The sequence below is a fragment of the Ananas comosus genome, linkage group 6 (genome assembly GCF_001540865.1).
Source record: "Ananas comosus cultivar F153 linkage group 6, ASM154086v1, whole genome shotgun sequence".
Classification (NCBI taxonomy): domain Eukaryota; kingdom Viridiplantae; phylum Streptophyta; class Magnoliopsida; order Poales; family Bromeliaceae; genus Ananas; species Ananas comosus.
Genome location: NC_033626.1, coordinates 14,531,943 through 14,550,396, shown reverse-complemented (window position 1 = coordinate 14,550,396; position 18,454 = coordinate 14,531,943). Strand labels below are relative to the sequence as shown.

Here is an 18,454-nt window from a genome sequence, read left to right as displayed (position 1 = left end):
AATTTGAAAATGAATAAATCGGGTCATGATGCCTCTTCTAGCTCCATGGGCAATAGTAATCAAACTCTGCACTCAAAACTGTGATAGAAAGTAGCTTTGTTCTCCATATGAGCATGGAATTCACAACTCATTTGTTGCAGTATTTTTTCTTCACAAAATAAAAAAAAGGATCAATCTTTATTGTTCGGCTAAATCTCTGTACACAACATATGTGAAAGCCGAATTATAAGGTAACCACTCTATACACTTATCTATTTTTTCTCTTAGACATTGTTCAATGGCTCTTTGCCTGGTCTCAGGCATGCACTTACAGACCATATCCACAATGTCGCATAATTCAAGGTTAGTGTCTTTCGCATAGTAATAAAGAATCTTTGGCAGGACGATCTTTGTTCGCTTTCGGATTGTGACATTACCTTGAATGAACTCAGTTTTTGCGAGTTCCAATTCCTGATATATACCCTTTGCTGTGTACAGTCGAACCTACGAAATTTAATCAGTTTTATCATCTAAATCCAGCACAAAATTGCAAGGGTAAAAACATACAGAGCTTTCCTCAACTATAGCGCATTTTGAAATGGATGCAACAACCTAATAATTATTTAAATCTAAGTACCTCAGCTACAGGATTAGCAGTGTTCTTTATTCTTTTTGTTTTTTGAAAGGGTATTTTGCAACCTAGCAGAACATTCTATTATTTGATGGATTGTTCTACATTGTTGATGGAAACTGTTTAGTTCTGACAAAATCTGACAAATTTTCTAAACCATAATAACCATAAGGTTTGGTAATAAAATCAAAATTTTTGATATTTATGTGTCCATTTCAAAATGCACTATAGTTCTTTTAGGTTTGAACGTGTCATAGCAAAAGAATATAATGCTACTAAAGAGAACTGAGAATTGTACAGCAGGGTCTGAGTAAGCTCCAGTCGAGAGAGCAAAATGAGCAAGTGGCTCCGGGTGATGAAGAGCATATGGATGCCTACCATTCGGCGTCGATAATCTTTTTCTTGGTGATAAGAGCGCACGTACCCACTGCACAAACAAATATGCTTTAGAATGAATGCAAGCCAAAAAGCACATGTTCCCTAATGGATGCCAGTTTAACTCATCTAAAGTGAAATCTGGAGAAGAAAAGATACCAATGGTGGACGATTCGATTGGCATCCGAGGATCGAACTTCGAATGACATGAGCATTTACCGAGTGCCCACCCACATTATATGAGGCCTGAAAGACAGATTTCAGCAGAATAATCAGAGAAAGATCACCGGTTCATTCAAGTCACAAATTGATGATCTCAAATTATGCCTACCTTCAGAATTGAGTACGTACTCCTCATCTGATTGTCATGAAGCCCATAAGCTAGAAATGCCTGTGATCTCTTGCAAAAGCATGAATTGTTAAACTACACATAGAAGTCACAACAAAAGCTAAAATTAAACGGAAAAGAACAACTGATCTTATAATTTTGTGATAAAATTTCCTTACATGCATCAGTAAGGCATTGTGAATATTAATCCAGAAAGCAAGTTGTTCCTCGTGCACCATTTTTCTTGGGTCAATTTTCTCTAGATGCCGTATCAGTGACCTAAGTTATGCAAAAATTAAACAAAATCATCTAAGTAGGAATTTTCTTTTGAGTGCTTGAGTTGGTCTTAATAAAATTATTGGTGAAGAACTTGTAATCTGATTAAGCACCTGAAATTCGCCAGCATCGTAGAGGCATAGCCGAATCTATCAGCATCAATGCTTATCTTTGGAATTATAAACATGCCACTATATGGACCATTTCTATATTTAAGTGATTCAAATTGATGGGGACTTGAAGTGGCTTCGTAGTGGCACTGGGGACTCCAGTTATCATAAGTATCCTTCGGCGAAAAAGTGCTTGAAGAGGAGACGGAGGGAGTGGGTGAAGCCAGTGGCTCTGCATCTCGATTTGGTGAGTTTGCAAGCTTGCAATAGATAGCAGAAATGCATCTGATTATCTCTCCAGAAAGTTTACAAGAAATCTCGGGCACATGATCGGTGATAGAAGCACCCAGGTGGTCGGCAAGACTGCAATGTCCCGAGACAATTTTTGATAGATCCTGCATGATTCGAACGATATGGGGGATGAATCACAATAACCTGTTCTGTATTATAAACTAAAGGTAAATGTATGGCAACCCTCCCAACTACAAGTGACTTGCAAACAGGTCCATGAACTATATTTACCCTATTTCGAACCCCCTGTAAACATGTTCTCTTTTTTGTGCCTTCTTTTTTTTTTTTTTAATGTTAGTCAAGTTCAGTTATATTTAACAGATTCTAATAAACAAGTCACAGAAGCCAAACATGATATATAGATAGTTAGGTTAAGCAGTATAGAAGTTAAGGGGTCCAAATCCCCCAAAAAACAGTTCAGGATCCTGTTCCAAATTACCCGTAGTTGGCAATGTATACATTTTAGCCTCAAGTAAACTTACAAACTGGTAGGATTGTGGTAAATAATATTTATTGCTTTAACTGCAAAAGTAAATTTCATAAGGGAATGCTGCCACATTTTTCTATGAAACATGTTAAAGAGTATTTACCAAGAAAATATTTTCTTGAGTGAATTCATAGTCAGGAAACTGTGTTTGTATCTTTTCTATTGAACCAAACAATTTTCATGTTTCAATAATTTGGCAGTCACAGGGAATGCAAAGTGGGATGCAAAAATATTAGTTGTTTTCAGAAAATCAATCAGTTGATAAGTATGTAAAAGATCCAAGGCAAATGAACATACACTTTTATAATCTGAGACTGCTGGTACTTCACAAGCTGGAGATTGCCCAGATTGCTTAGAATTGAAGTTGCTCTCCTTACTTCTGCTAAGGCTACGTCTTCGTGGAAAAGTTTTTTCATCCGGTTGATCGGAATTTATTGGTTGAGAATGCTGTTGTGCTATTTCAACTTTAGAATCTTGTATTGGATCTCCTGAATGATATCTAACATGAGGCCTGAATCCCTGGTAAGTAGCACTCGGGGAGCTAACCAAATATCGGTCGAAGGCCGTTCGATATAGTGAGAGGAGGTGCTGTTCCAAATGAACAACTTCTAGCTCAAGAGTAGCAATCTCATTGACTAAATCTTCAACAGACTGCATACAATGTTGATAGGTCATTCACTTGCAAATCAAAGAATACAAAGAGTTTCTTTTGCAATGTTTCATAAATTGCAATACGGTAGACTCAATAAAATAACCTAATAATACAAGTGAACAAAATGAACTCCACATTTTCAACAAATCATTTGCAGGATGTTGTTGATCTCAACTTTACGCTAACTAATTTGAGATGCCTGTGCAAAGAAAAGAAAGTAATTTTGGGGAACCAAATGGGCACCAACTTGTGATTGAAATAATGGCATACAAGGAAAAAGCTATTTAAAAAATACAAAAAAAAAAGAGTGAACTTTATGCGTTCAAGTTTTCTTTTTCTTGAAAGTAACTAGTGAGAGCAAAAGCCACTAATCACTAGGTTTCCTTTGCACATTCTTGGTTGGCAGTTTACCATTTAAAACAAGATATTATGGTAACAAATCAAAAGTGAAGTGTAAATCGTGGTTTAGGGCTAACCTTGGAAGTTGGAGTTTCAACTGAAGCAGTTGATGTGGTGGAGTTGGAACGAGACACCATCTCTTGCAGATTCATTGAATATCGACCATGAAGTCTCCTCTCTATTTTGATAGTCTGTTCAACAGTGGAATACAATATAAATAGATAGTAATATACAGTAGACATATACAGGAAATTAAGATATGCAGCGCTTATTTATACCTTTTTATCATATGAATCTTGACCGAAAGCAGACTATTGCAAATATATATATATATATATATATATATATATATATGCAGCTCTATTACAGTTAAAATTTTCGTGGGAACCTCACGTGACAAAGAAATAAGAAAGTTGTTTAAATAGAATGGCTAATAAATCACAACTATGTAAGGAAAGATAGGCAGAACTCTTACGGGATTGTAATATGACAAACGAGGTGAAATATTCATCACGTTTTCAAGCTTCCCCGATATGCTGAAAGTAAAATAATCCAATTAGCCATAACAATGTTAAGGGATCAAAATTACATGAGAAAGAGGGCACATATGTAGTCGAACTTCACAAATCCAAAGCAATAAAAAAGGCAGGTCAAAAGGTAGTGAACAGCATAAACTTTCGAAAAAGAGTGCTAACCAGCCAGCGTAAAAGGCTTCCTATTGAGAAATTAAGAAAAGTAGAGGGGGATTTTAAAAAAAAAAAAAGGCATGAGACATTTTACTTTTACATCCAAAACTTGTGCATGACATCTCTCTCCTTATAACTAATGTCTAATTCAATCAACTCTTAGAAAGCATATCAAGTGAAGTCATCTTTCCCAGCAACCATTTGAATTTTCAACTAATAAAAATTGGTCGAACCGACATCAGTCACAATAAGAAAAGCATATCGGAACAAGCGAACGAGTAAAGCAAAGATTGATAGTCATGTTCGTTGGAATTCTCGAGCAAGTTACATGTGTAAACTGTTATTTTCTTGTATTGTTCCTTATTTTGGCAATGCAATATGCTGAGTATCCTGCTGACCATCGCAGATGAGGAGGTGCGATCATGCCGCATAAAGCAATATTCACATATTGAAACAGCAAGGAAAGGATCTGCTGCTGATCATTTTACTGATACCCCCCATATAGAGTCTAGATAGCATCTATCACAATAAAGAAACTAAACCTATGTAGCAGATTTTTCTGTGAAAACAACTGAGAATGCACTCGTTAATCCTACTAATACAAGGGGTAACAATGGGAGGATGAAATCCATACAAATCGGGTAAACAAAATTGAGGAACTTATCGAGTGTTTGCCGACCTTTACTAGTAGACTGATGTTACTTATCGGTGCAGTGAAAAGACTAATTTTAACAGCATTCTGCTCTTACCAACAGATGAGGAGGTCTTCACCTATTTTCATCTATCTCTGCTCAGCAGCCCACTACGGTTCAATCATTCCTTACCTGACCTGAGGCTGTCTAATACACTCATACTGAGTTACCGACTGGCATCCGAGAAATACAATGGCTCTAGAAAAGATTGCAGCAGACTGGCATCTCTCATAATATTGAAACTATTTTGCGAACTAATTCACAGGCTGAAAGTCACCAGAAATTAAGAACAACCATTCTTATCTACCTCCGGTGATGCCGCTCTCTGGTGTAACATTCCAGGCGGTTGGTCCTCCTCGCTTCTGTTCTCTCGTGATTCATCCCTCTTTGAGTTAACTGACAACCCCCAACTGAATATAAATCAGAAGAAGAGCAATTTCACACAGCGGCAGATGTGGGATGGATCCAAAACAGCATCAGAATCATACTGGGCTAAGGAGAGAAGGGTCCTGCACTACATGGAGATCCAAAATGGCAAATCGCAAAAGCCCTCTAGGGTGGATCCAGGAAAGGAGCCCTCTCTCTCAGAGCTTTCTCGGCAACAGGAATCTGCAATGGGCTAATTTCTCGGAGGAAAGTAACATTAAGGTACAGATAGATATATAGATGCCATTGACAGTCATCTGGACAACTAAATCACCGAGAAAAAGAAGATGACCCACCAAAGGAAAAGTAAAGGAGAAAAAGGATTCTTAAAAAAAAAAAAAAAAAAAAAGAGGAGAGAAGGGCAATCAATGAGTGAAACAGAATAGTGTATAAAACAATGCAAACTAGAGGAGAGAAGGGCAATCAATGAGTGAAACAGAATACTGTATAAAACAATGCAAACTATCCCAATCACAAAATTACAAGAAGAAAAAAAAAATAAAGAAAAAAAAAAAAGAAGAGGACCCATTACTCCATTAGCGTAACACCGCTAGGCTCCAGTCCTTGCATTAGGTGAGGAGCAGCGAGCGGGTGTGACAAGGACAGTGGGCTCAGCAATGAGGAGCAGGTTGCTCTATCAAGGAAAAGGACACCATTGATTAATTAATTAATTAATTTATTTATTTACAATTGAGAGAGTACAGTAACCTGTCCCTCCTAACCATCTTTAGATTAATAGGTGGGGTCATGTAATCTTGCTTATGTTATTGATTGTGCTGCAATCGACCAACAAATCCAATAATCGGTCGAATCTTCCAATATAGAAAAAGAAAGTCAGTTAGTTTTGGGTGCACGAGTCCCTTTACCTCTTTTCCTTTTCTTTTTCTTTTTTTTTTTTTTTCCTCTCTCCTTTTTTCTGGATTCCCTCGATAATGGGCAAGTTGGAGAAAACCATATTTTTTTCTTATTAAAGGACAATTTAACTCCATGTTGGCTACACATCTCTCTATTTATTGCACTGAAATTTTAGTAAAAATTGAATAACTTGTGCTGGATATACTTGGGTGCTTGGTGAAGTAGGTGCGAGGAGCACAACTGAGGCGTATGGTGGGGATATAAATGCATTCCCTGAGAAGGTTTTAATTGCAATACTCCTGTCTCTCAAATGTCAAATCTGATCTGTAAATTGTTAAAGGAAAAATGGTGCGTCCTATTCAGCGGCAATTTAGGATGGCATCGTGGTGCGAATTTATAGCATTTTAAATCATGTACATATTAATTAATTAAAAAATTTTATATATCATCAAATATGTTAAATAACTTTTAAATTTAGTATTTTTTAGAGGTATAGAGTGTGCTCTTGTTGAGAAGAGGTAAAACAGATGAAGATGTATCTATATTATGTACTGTACTATGTACTGTTCCAGTTACTAGTGCTGCATTGAAGTTCTCAATTATACTAATAAATATTCCTTATCATTTTATTTTTTAATTCAAATAATGACCGACATGAATATTCTTTCCTAATTTCCATTTGGTTTGGTTATAAACAAGAACTAATTATTATAGAGATAGGTACAAATATGGAGATAAGAAAAATAGCGTTTGGATAAAAATTGGGTTGTTTCCGGAGATAAAAAAAATAGCGTTTAGATAGATAATATGGAATAAGAAAAATATTAGATAGTTTTATATAGAAAATGGAGGTGTTGATGGGAATAATTATAATCAATTATTATAAGTAATCGAGAACTACTGTTCTCGCGTAACCCGACCGACACCTCCATTTTCTATATAAAACTATCTAAAATTATTCTTATTCCGGGAACAACCTAATTTTCATTCAAACACTCTTTTTCTTATCCCATATTTGTATCTATTCCTGTAATAGTTAGTTCTTGCTTATATCCGAACCAAACAGTACTTAATTAATTTTCGAGCATTTTTTGTAGGGTAAAGAGAGCGGCGTTGAGTAACGACGAGCCAGGTTGCATAATGTCGTTAGAGATGTCAACGAGTGGGATTCGAGGCGGATTTTTAAAAATCCAAACCCGAACCTGACTCCAAACCTGAGACCCGAATCCGAACCCGAACAAGACGGATTTTAAAAATCCATATCCAAACCCGAACCTGACCAAAAATTCGAAATCCGAACCCGAACCCGAACTCAAAAATTTGAACCCAAAAAAATTATTTCTTTTTTCAATATTTCAAAATATATTATATTAAATCTAAAATTTTAAAATACAAATTCAAATATAACATCAAATATATATATATATATATATATATATATATATATATATATATATATATATATATATATATATATAAAATACAAAATAAATTCGTGTTCGGATCGGGTTCGGATTCGGATCTGGTACAATCAAAATCTATATCCGAATTCATATCCGTCGGATTTTTATTTTTTATATTCATATCCGAATTCATATTCATATTCATCGGATATATCGTTTCATTCGAATTCGGATTCGAATAAAATTTTGGATATCCATACACCCATTGACATCCCTAGATGTCGTTGATTAGTAGGAAATAAATGTACCAACAAAAAGCTCACGAGCGTGATTAGTCAACTCATGCGGGTATCAAACTCATCGACAAATGTAGTTACATAAAAATCTCTCCCTCTCTCTCTCCCTCCCTTTTATTATCAATATATAGTTTGCTATTTGATGATAAATAGATCACTTTTTACCTATTGACAAGTGCAGCATCACTTTCGACAAGGTACGCGACCTTTTGCATAATGTTGATTGAGATATTATTCTTGTATCCATGCACCTAACCTATTTGATGCCGTCCTGAAGAAAAGGACTTAACATAAACGAACGGACCCATTAAAAGTGATTTGTTTTTTTTTTTTTTGACTGTCAATTTAGATTTCCAAAAAAAGTATGATGTATGTTTCTAAGTTTAACTTTAGTTTTGGACCCATTATAAAAAGACTCGAGATCTTATATTGGTTGCATTTAACTCAGCGAGAAGTGTTGAGGAAATATAAAGAAACAAAAATAATTGAAAAATAAGTAAAGATATTTCTCGATGGATTTTTCGCGCACGTGTTGCGTTTTGCACGAAATTAATAGGCATCTCATTCAAATATGTAGCGTTAAAAAAAGAGAGATGAAAACGCACAAGCACTCAAGCAGGAGAAAGGGTGGGAAAGTGTGCTTTAATGACTCTCGCATAGATGGATTTAATTGCGGATCTTGTTCCCATGCATGCTCTTATTAGCAATTACGCCTCAACCAGATGAAACCAAGAAATTATTATTGCTATTATTATTTTTCCTGGGAGAAAGAATCCAAGAAATTATTATTGGGATGGGCCGAGATCCAATGGTAGGGGCCATTTAAATATTCCTCATAAGAGAAGGCACGGTTGCGAGTCATCCCACACCCATTACACGCAATGTATGTATAGAATTAGAAGCTCCACTGGGCGCATTTATGCTGGGTTTTGAGTGGGTTGGTTCATTCAAATCTGCCGACACAAGAATACGAAGGAAATTATGACACGCCTTTTATGCTGCTACCAGTTCACTACTGCTCATGCATTTTCCCCTACCAATTAAGTATATATATATATATATATACACCAGCATTAACCCAAGTTAATTTGTTGGTGAGGAGAGCGAATTCAAGTCAACTACTTCTCTTATCTCATGTACAGCTTGCTAAACGATTCTCTTAGCATCTGTTTGGTTCGGGATTAAGGGATGGAATAATTTCTTAATCCCAAAATCATTCCCAAATACCCAATTTGGGAGGTGGGGTTAGTTAACCTCACCCCAAATGGGTTATTCCGGAATAGCCCATTTGGGGTGGGATTAGCTAACCCCACTCCACCCCACTACTCCAACAAAACAAAACACTATTTTACCCACTATCCTTTTTATATCACCTACTCTAACCAAACACTATTTTATCTATATTTGGACTAAACCCAATTTTCAACCAAACACAAAATTATTTTAATCCCACCTTAACCCTGAATTTAACTCTATCCATAAAATAACAAGTTTTCACCTAACCCCGAATCAAACGCTAGCTTATCGGTCAGTTTATCAGTTTTATTTTAGAATATATGTATATGTATTTAAATAAACCTGAGTCGTGAGTAAATTGAATCGAACGGAATAGGAAAATTTCGGTTTGATTCAATTTGTAACTAATAATATTCAATAAGATTTTGGCTCGACGGTAGTAATTCATGTTAAGCACTATATCAATTTGATCATCAGCTAATGCTTATTATACGTCAAACTATTATAGATTTGATTACTTCACAGTTTATTTATAGGTTTGATTGGCTCTCAATCTATATATGGCTTAGTTTGGTATTGAGATCTATCTAACGCTATTAGATAAAATAGAGTTGAGAAAAAAGCATATAGGAATATGTTTCTGCGTTCTCCGGTCGAATCGTAGAAAATATATATCATAACCAACTCATCGCGATATGCTGAACGCAATATTACGTATGGAAACAAACAGGGTATTTTTCGAACGTACTTTCTCGATCACCGCACGTAACGCAATCTCCCCGCAATCCCAAACGAAGCCTATATATGAATGAAAGAGAAGCAGTTCCTTCGCCTAGCTATTAGAGGATAAATGCATGCACATTTCGGATTTAAACCCCAGAATTATTTCAAAACTCCCATCTCCTCTCCCGTCAAAACGGAGACATTTTTCCCAGAAGAACTCCAGGAGAGAATGTAAATTAAGTAAACTTATTGATTACATATGGTTTCAAATAACCACTCAATTAATTAATTACTAATTAATCTTATAACTTTGTCGTCGTACACATGCACTATGTTTTCTTTGACATTGTACCTCAGGATTACTAGCTTTCTCATAGAATATAAGAGTTTATTTTTTTTTATTTTTTTTTTTTTAAGAGATAGGTAGGACGCTACCCGCTTCGTTTATTTCATTTAGAAAAACTTAGCTGGAAATGTGAATCAACTAGGATTTGAATTTGGATTTCGAGTACCAACCACCAAACCCTTTGCCACTTGCTCAAGGAACGGTCAGTAATATAAGAGTTTATTTTTGAATATAAGAATATAAGAGTCGACGTATAAGTGGTATTTATATATATACGTGTAAGTTGACAAAGAATACGAAATGAAAGGGGGATTTGTAAAAGCCTCATTGCCATTGCATTATTTATTTACTAAATCGTGGTGGTTACTTCTCACAACAAGTAGACAATTATTCCAATGTATCGGAGTTGTTAATTAGTTCGTTAGCTAGACAGTCCATCCACCTCGATCTTATCCAGATATGTTTTTCTTTTTATGTCCGAATAATACTCTGATCCTATAAAGCTATATATGCTTCATTCAATCTTTTTTACAAAACAGACCGTCCCTAGAGCAGGTGACAAAGGGTTTGGTGGTTGGTACACGAGACCTAAGTTCGAATCCTAGTTGATTTACATTTTCCAGCTAAGTTTATTTCTAAATAAAATAAAACGAAGCGGGTAGCGTGCTATCTATCTCTCAAATAAAAAAAAAATTTTACGAAAAAAAATCAGCAAGAAAAAATAATAAGACTTCAAACTTGATATCTCAGGTATCAAATGTTAAATCTTTTGTCGACGACTGCATACGTTAGGTGCCATCGGTTGAAGAATCATACAATTATTTTGTATGATATATATGGAGACAAAGAGAGCAACCCAACTCAATTATTAAGCTGCATGCTCCGACCAAAAAGACAAAAAAGGAAAGAAATTCAAGGGAAACTGATGTCACAATTCATTAAATTTAGTTAGGAGAGTGGACTGAATTCCGGGGTGATGACAAGTGATTATGATTTTCTTAGCTATAGAGGCATTGAGATAATGAAGGTACCAAATAAATGCATGATTTAGTTTGAATTTTGGCTCAAATGAGTAATGCACCAAGGAAGCTCCGGAAACTAGGCTCGGTATCTATGACATTGATCTTCTAACCTACTTTGCAAATTAACCTTCTTTGACCCTAAAATAGTACTGGTAATTTGTATGTACAAGAAAATCCGGTGGAGCCTAAACCCTCGTAAACATGAGTATGACACACCTATTTGAACCCATTAACATTTAAGTACGTACAAGTCCATTGGTACATATAATTATATTCGTTGCTCTATATATATATATATATATATATATATATATATATATATATATATATATAACTCACATAATTCAGACAATTTAGATGATATGACAAATGTGGTAACGTATAATGGACCAATCTAGACAAGGTGGCTTTCACTTAAAATAATAATAATAAATTGTAGGCTTTGTTCCAAGAATCCTCACTAGCTATTTATATATGTTCTTTTTCGGTTGCCTAAGGGCTGGAATGTCCCTACTTAATAAACACACTAGTGATGCAGCGATCCAACTTGCCACTTGACTTAAGAGAGCACACTGGACCGACTGTCCCTAGAGCAAGTGGTAAAAGATTTGGTGGTTGATATTAGAGGTCCCAAATTCGAATCCTAATTGATTCACATTTTCAACTAAATTTATTTCTAAATAAAATAAACGAAACAGGTAGCGTACTACTTATCTCTCTCTCTCAAAGAAAAAAAAAAAAAGAAAAAAAAAAGAAAAAAAGAGAGCACACTGGGCTTTGACCTTTCCTTCAAGCTAACTCGTTTTTATAGGTTAATCTTAAAAGGAGCTCGTTCATCGTGTAAGGGGAACGGTGCAGGCCCGTTTCATGAACTCATAGTTTCGGCCCTCAAAAACTGCATACACAAGTAGTCATGCAGACGTCGTTTGAGCAGTATGGCCCAACCCACCACCGAAGAGATCGATGAGCCCAAAAAGGCGCGCCTGCTGCTGCTGCGTGAGTGAGAGTGTGAGACAGCGTCTCATTTCGCAATTCGCGTGCCTGCGGACCGTCAGATCAGATCCATCTCGAAACGCGCCACGGAACCACCCATCAATTTCATCAACCGACCGCTGATGCTGACTCCGACTCCGACTCCGACTCTGATGCATGCACCGAGCGATCCCAAATCCGCGCCGTTCCCTCACGCCGCCACGTGTTAAGACGCCACAACACCTCCTCTGATCTCTACTTCCGCGTGTCACGTACACGTGTGCCGCCGCCTTTTGCCAGAGACAGTAACACAGACATGGGGTTGAGCAAACACAGACGATATTATAAAGAGATTTTGTATTCTCTTTCCCGGAGCGCTTAGAAACAAAGGCTGCAGACGTACAGATCAGGTCACGAACCCTGTACTAGCTCTCTGCCAGACGATCCAACGTGCATGATGACAAAAATAGCCAAAAAAATAAAAAAAAAAATTAAAAAAAGGGAAAAAACTGGAAAGCAGAGCTGGTGCATGTCTTCTGCAACCAACGTGTTAAAACAAATTAAACAATAATGTTCTGCTTAATTAACACCAGATATTGCCCACTTTAATCTAGCTGGGGTGTATTTATTATCTTTAAGCTTATTCGGATGCTAAAATAATGTGTCCTCCTCCATTTGAGTGTTGTGCGCAACTCCACGGACTTCAGGGAAGTGCATGCCTGCACGCTCATTCGAAAGAGCGCTCTGCCCTTGAAGCCGAGATCGAGGTGGGAAGAGATATGTACGTAGAAAGTGTAAAAAATAAAAAATAAAAAAAAATTACCTACGTTAAATCCACAAACAAAAAATAAAAAATATATTGCTGTAAAAGTCAGGAAACTATAGATCAGACTGGGAAGGAAAAAGTCTTTTCTTTATTTATAAAAAAAAAAAGAGTAGAAAATATATGATTTATTGGTAGAATTATATATCCACAGCAAATGAGTAGAAATGTAGAATATTGTGGACCGGGATGAAAAACAACGTCTACATTAATTACGTCGACATCTACGTGTCGTGATCCGATTAGTAGAGAACGACACCTACTAGCGTATGAAGGGACACTAAACGGGAAAGTGATCTCCATTGAACGGCGGCGTTATCGATCTTTTGAAACGCGCGGTCACGGACTCACGGGGCTCCCCAATTAATCTAAACTAATCCCTTCCACCCACCTCCGAAGTCCGACCGGTGTAGCTTACTATTAATCCCACATCCCAATCGAGACTAGTTTATCCTAATATCGTCACCCCCATCAATGGCGTGTTAGAAAATTGGAAGAGCCACGCACACTGACGTTTCAGTGCGTGTACTTAATTTATACCGGGCTTTAAAATAATTTATTATTAACTATTAACTAGAACACGACGTGCGAAAGGAAGGTTTAGAAATTATTCCTTACACGTGGTGTACCCTTAAATCTCATGCACCGCACGACTAATTAACCCCACTATATACATATTTAAATAAAACTTTAATGCATTAGATTAGATGTATTATGCAATTAATGACAATAATTTTAAATACCTTTTTTTTTATCATAAAATGAAATAATAGTTAGTTTTATACAATTGGTTTTTGGTATCTTTTTATACCGGTGTTTTTAAGTTTTCAAAAGATTACGAGCTTTTTGTATAAGAGTTTTTAAGATGTCTCAGATCGTATTTATTATTATAAAATTAAATTTCGTTCCAAGCCATTAGTTCTTAACAAAAACAAATTATGGCGCAGGAATTAGTAATGTATGCTTACACCGGGTGCATGGAGCTGGTTTATCGCTTAATTGGAAAGGAACATAAAAGGATATATTAATGGACGGAGGAGGCTTTCAAATTAAGCTCTCAGGATTCTCCACGTCTCCTCCTCCTCCTCCTCCTCCTCGATCCACCGAGTACAGAGTAGAGAGAGACTCCTAATCAGATCACGGTGGGTCCTCTATGGAGAGCCCTTAGCTCTGCACTGCACGAGGTGGCGTGTCCACCAAGCCAACGATGGACGTGAGATCTGATCTTCGCCGTCGATTGGCCCCTGGTGCGAGTACGACGACGATGATGATCGATAATACAATATTTCTATAATACAGCTTTTTATTATTATTATTAAATGAAGCGAATATATAGTTGCCCTCGATCTTTCTTTAAAAAAAAATAAAAATAAATAAAAACGGCATTTCTTGCCTGATCCTTCACTACCCAACTAATTAGCAGTAGCAACCGTTCCGAGTCCGTATATATGATACGTGAATAATTGAGAGCCCAATCCAACTCCATCCCGGCCAGCCATGTAACATCGATCTGATCTAATAGATCAATACATCGTTCTCAACCGTCTTATCACTTTCCCTCTCGCTACTCTTCTTCCCGTTTAAACATATGTGTCGCATTTGGCCCACGTAAGGCCACTCTAGCACCGCATTACATCTCACGCATATATATATATATATATATATATATAGAGAGAGAGAGAGAGAGAGAGAGAGAGAGAGAGAGAGAATCACCACCAAGTCCAAAAAAAAAAAAAAAAAAAAAAAAAAAAAAAAAAAAAAAAAAAAAAGACCTTTATATTTATCCTCATCGACACCTCTGGCCAAATGTAGTCACTGGATCGTTACCTTTCCTCTCTTTTCTTTTCTTGTCACGGAACCTGAATCGTCCACAGAAACTAAGCTCGTCGCGATCGAAGTGGCAACAATTTCATCAAAATTACACCACCCAATATAAAGTTAAATACATTTAACTTGGTCGACCCTTAAAAAGTGATTCAGTCACGTGAAAAGGATATTTATATATATATATACACGATCCTATGGGAGAACTACATATTGAGTAGCTTCATTTCTAGAGTAGCTTAATTTCTAGAGAGAATCTTATGATAAAAATCTCACTTTAGACGTGGTTGCAGGAGAGACATAGTAACTGATGCGGACGTAACTAAAGCATACCACCACGAGGAACCCATCCGCTTACCTCACTTGATAAATATTTGGAATAATTGGGAATATTAGAATAGCATTATTCAAAAGAAGAAGAAGAAGAAGAAGAAGAAGAAGAAGAAGAAGAAACCGCTTATTCATGCATGCCACCACATGAATTTAAAACAGAAACGAGGTCTATCGATGCGAAAAAGAATACCCATATCACTTGTATAAATTGAGCAGGACAGTTTATATGTTGTTGTACGCTAGCTCTTCGCAATCTCCTCTAAAATTCGGATGTGTACATGTTAAGAGTGTCTGAAAAAGCATCCAAATCATGACAATGCATCTTAATCTAATTATAAACTTCTAAATAGGAAGGGTTTTCTGATTGAGAATCAATGTCGTTACTCTACCACTAGATTTATAATACACCTCATATTATCGATTTAATGATAGTTTAATTTCCTTACATGATGTAAAAGCTCAATATACAACCATTTATTTCTACAAAATCACAAACTCAAATTATACCTAACAACATATGTGGATGATAGGAACGAAAAAAAGAAGAAGAAGAGTATAAACTCAACTAAGTGTCGAAACCAGAATACTTGGAAAGGCACAACAGCTAGCCTCAACATTCTCCCTCACAAACACAAATCCATGTGATGTAAAGCAAGCACTAGAAGATTAATTTTTGTTTTACACAACTGTTGCCACTTAATTACATGGACCAATTGTTATGTACAAAAGAACTAGTACTGCATGCTAATTCTTATTAGTAATGGCTAATAAAAGAATATATATATATATGGAGGAGGGACCAGTACGAAAAAGCTTAGAGAGCAGCACGTTAATAACAATGCCGCTCTAACTCTAACCTTATACATTATTATGTACAAAAGAACTAGGAAAGCTAGGGTTTGCTTTCCTTCTTCTTTATCTTTACAGTTCCTACGTATATATCTAGCTATTCTTTTGCGCACGCATTACCATCACCCCTATCACCCCATATGATGGTGGTGGTGGTGGTGGTGGTGGTGGTGGTGGGTATCTTTCCTTTCCTTATTTATTGACCATATCCAGCACTTTTAATTCTATCTTTCTACATGCTTTGGAAGCTTCTTCTCCATCTCCATTAATAAATTATTACCCATATCACAATTTTTTTTCATTACTTTTTTTTTTTTTTGCTTTAAAAAATATATGTTATTCTGATGATAATAATTATTAATAATAAGAATAATTGGAGGTTGTTCAGAACTGAGGGGCTCGGCGGGGTTTACCCTTACGGGGCGACGTCCGGTAGGTGATGATTGGGGGAGTCCCCGGGGAAATGCTGTTGGAGAGGTGGCCGCCCTCGTCGTCCGAATGCGGCGGCGCCGCCAAGCGGAGTTCGTGGTCGATCCAATGGTTCGACGCCGCCGTCCTCCGCACCTTCCTCGGGGTCGAGGACTCGTCGGATTCCGACCCATGGATCGAGTCGGGGCGGTAGGGCTTCGGCCGGAGTGTGAAGGTGAGGTGCGGGTCTCGCTCCATGCCCTCCAACTGCTCGACAGGGAAACAGAGCATCTTAACAAAATTTGATCTAGCATTTAATGCTCCGCGAAGAGAATCAAGACGAGATCCCGCAACGAAGTAAAATTTGCGAGGAGCGATGAAATAGCAGCTAATTTTGGGAATTGGGAGGGAGAAACAGAAAAAAAAAGAAAAAGAAAAAGAAAAAGAAAAAGGAGGTGGCGGTGGTGACCTTGCAGCCGAGCGAGCAGAAGCGGAAGGAGTCGAGGAGGCTGCGGCAGCAGATTTCGCAGGTGTTGGTGACGCCTTTTCCGGGCCTCGGCTGCGGCCTGCCGTTGAGGAAGACGATCTTGGCGCTGTTGATAATGTAGGTCTGGATGAAGGAGATGTCTATGAATTTCGACACCTCCGACACCCTGATCACGTTGTGATACGATGATCTCCGAATCTGAACGCGCAGCAATACATACATACATACATATATATATATATATATATATATATAGAGAGAGAGAGAGAGAATCAATTAATTAAGGAGTGGAGCTGCAGCTGCTTCTCTATAATAGTATGATGAAGTGCGTGCCTGAACAACGTGGTGGTCCTTGTGGGCGGGGATGCAGTAGGAGCAGAGGGCCCTCCCCGTGCAATCCAAGCAGTACATGTTGCACTCGCTCTTGGCGGAGTCGCCGTGAACCTCGCAGGGCACGAAGAAGCTCGTCTTCAAGAGCGGCCTCAGCCACGGCGGCCCACCCATCTCGTCCTTCTCCATCGGAATCATCGGACTAACCTACACACACACACAATCACACACACACAATCACACCCCAAAATAGATCAGCAACAACAGCAAACTGATCATCGATCGAAACCTACACCGCCAAAAGCCCCGGCAATTGACCACCCCCTCCCCTCTAGCTAGTACGGGGAAAACGATCATTTTAGCGCGAAAGATGGGAGCTTTTACCATTACTATCCTCTGATTACTCCTCACCAAGCCGAACCCGAACCCGAACCCGAAGCCGATCCTTTGGTGGTTCGCGATGGCCAGAGCGTCCAGTTTCGACGAGAGACGAAGCAGCTGAGAATAGAACAGGGAAGAGGAGAATCCCAATTAAGAAGCCATATATATATATATAAATATTATCAGAGACCACGGGATAAACCGCGAAACGACGAAATGGGTATTTCTCAGCATCGAATGTTACCTCTGTGGGAACGGAATAGGAGATGGGACTATTTCTCGGAAATCTAATTAAGGAGAAAGATCGCTCGGAACTGCAGAGGAGAGAGAGAGAGAGAGCGCTCTAGGCTGAGAAAGGTAGAGCAGGAGTTGCCANTATATATATGTATATATATATATATATATATATATATATTATATTAATATGGCGGTTCAGATGAAAAAGCATAGGGGAAAGTGCCCGAGGATTTTAGCCGGCGATTTTATCGACGGAAGGGACAGCGAATTAGATTCTCTACGGAGAATCCGCAGCCGTCGGGTCCACCGATCCAACGGCGGAGGACACATTTTGAGCCACATTAAATAACATTTTTTAATTTTTTTTTTAAAAAAATTTATCATCGTAATTAATAATAACAGGGCTCACTGGGTTTTTTGTTTTTTTGTTTTTTGTTTTTTCTTTTTTCCCTCTAAATAATTCTGCGCGGTGGGTGGGATTGTCCACCATGGAAAAATCGACGAGCCCTTGGGGACATTTTGTTTTTTTCTTTTCCTTTTTTCAAATAAATATCTCAAGATTCTAACTTTTGTTGAAATTATAGTGATGTTGAACTT

The 18,454-nt window shown here is 37.5% G+C and overlaps 2 protein-coding genes across 2 annotated transcripts; both read right to left on the bottom strand.

The window, feature by feature from the left end:
• Positions 57-5,670, bottom strand: LOC109711817. Its single transcript, XM_020235080.1, has 11 exons — positions 5,395-5,670; positions 5,214-5,316; positions 4,004-4,064; positions 3,606-3,719; positions 2,775-3,128; positions 1,703-2,094; positions 1,493-1,592; positions 1,317-1,376; positions 1,145-1,231; positions 909-1,037; positions 57-483 (listed from the first exon to the last, which is right to left on the bottom strand). Exons 2-11 carry the CDS (start codon positions 5,285-5,287, stop codon positions 178-180), a joined length of 1,677 nt encoding a protein of 558 aa, XP_020090669.1. The 5' UTR covers positions 5,288-5,316; positions 5,395-5,670; the 3' UTR covers positions 57-177.
• On the bottom strand, positions 16,127-17,958 carry LOC109712170. Its single transcript, XM_020235593.1, has 5 exons — positions 17,865-17,958; positions 17,624-17,737; positions 17,243-17,446; positions 16,892-17,107; positions 16,127-16,689 (listed from the first exon to the last, which is right to left on the bottom strand). Exons 2-5 carry the CDS (start codon positions 17,624-17,626, stop codon positions 16,399-16,401), a joined length of 714 nt encoding a protein of 237 aa, XP_020091182.1. The 5' UTR covers positions 17,627-17,737; positions 17,865-17,958; the 3' UTR covers positions 16,127-16,398.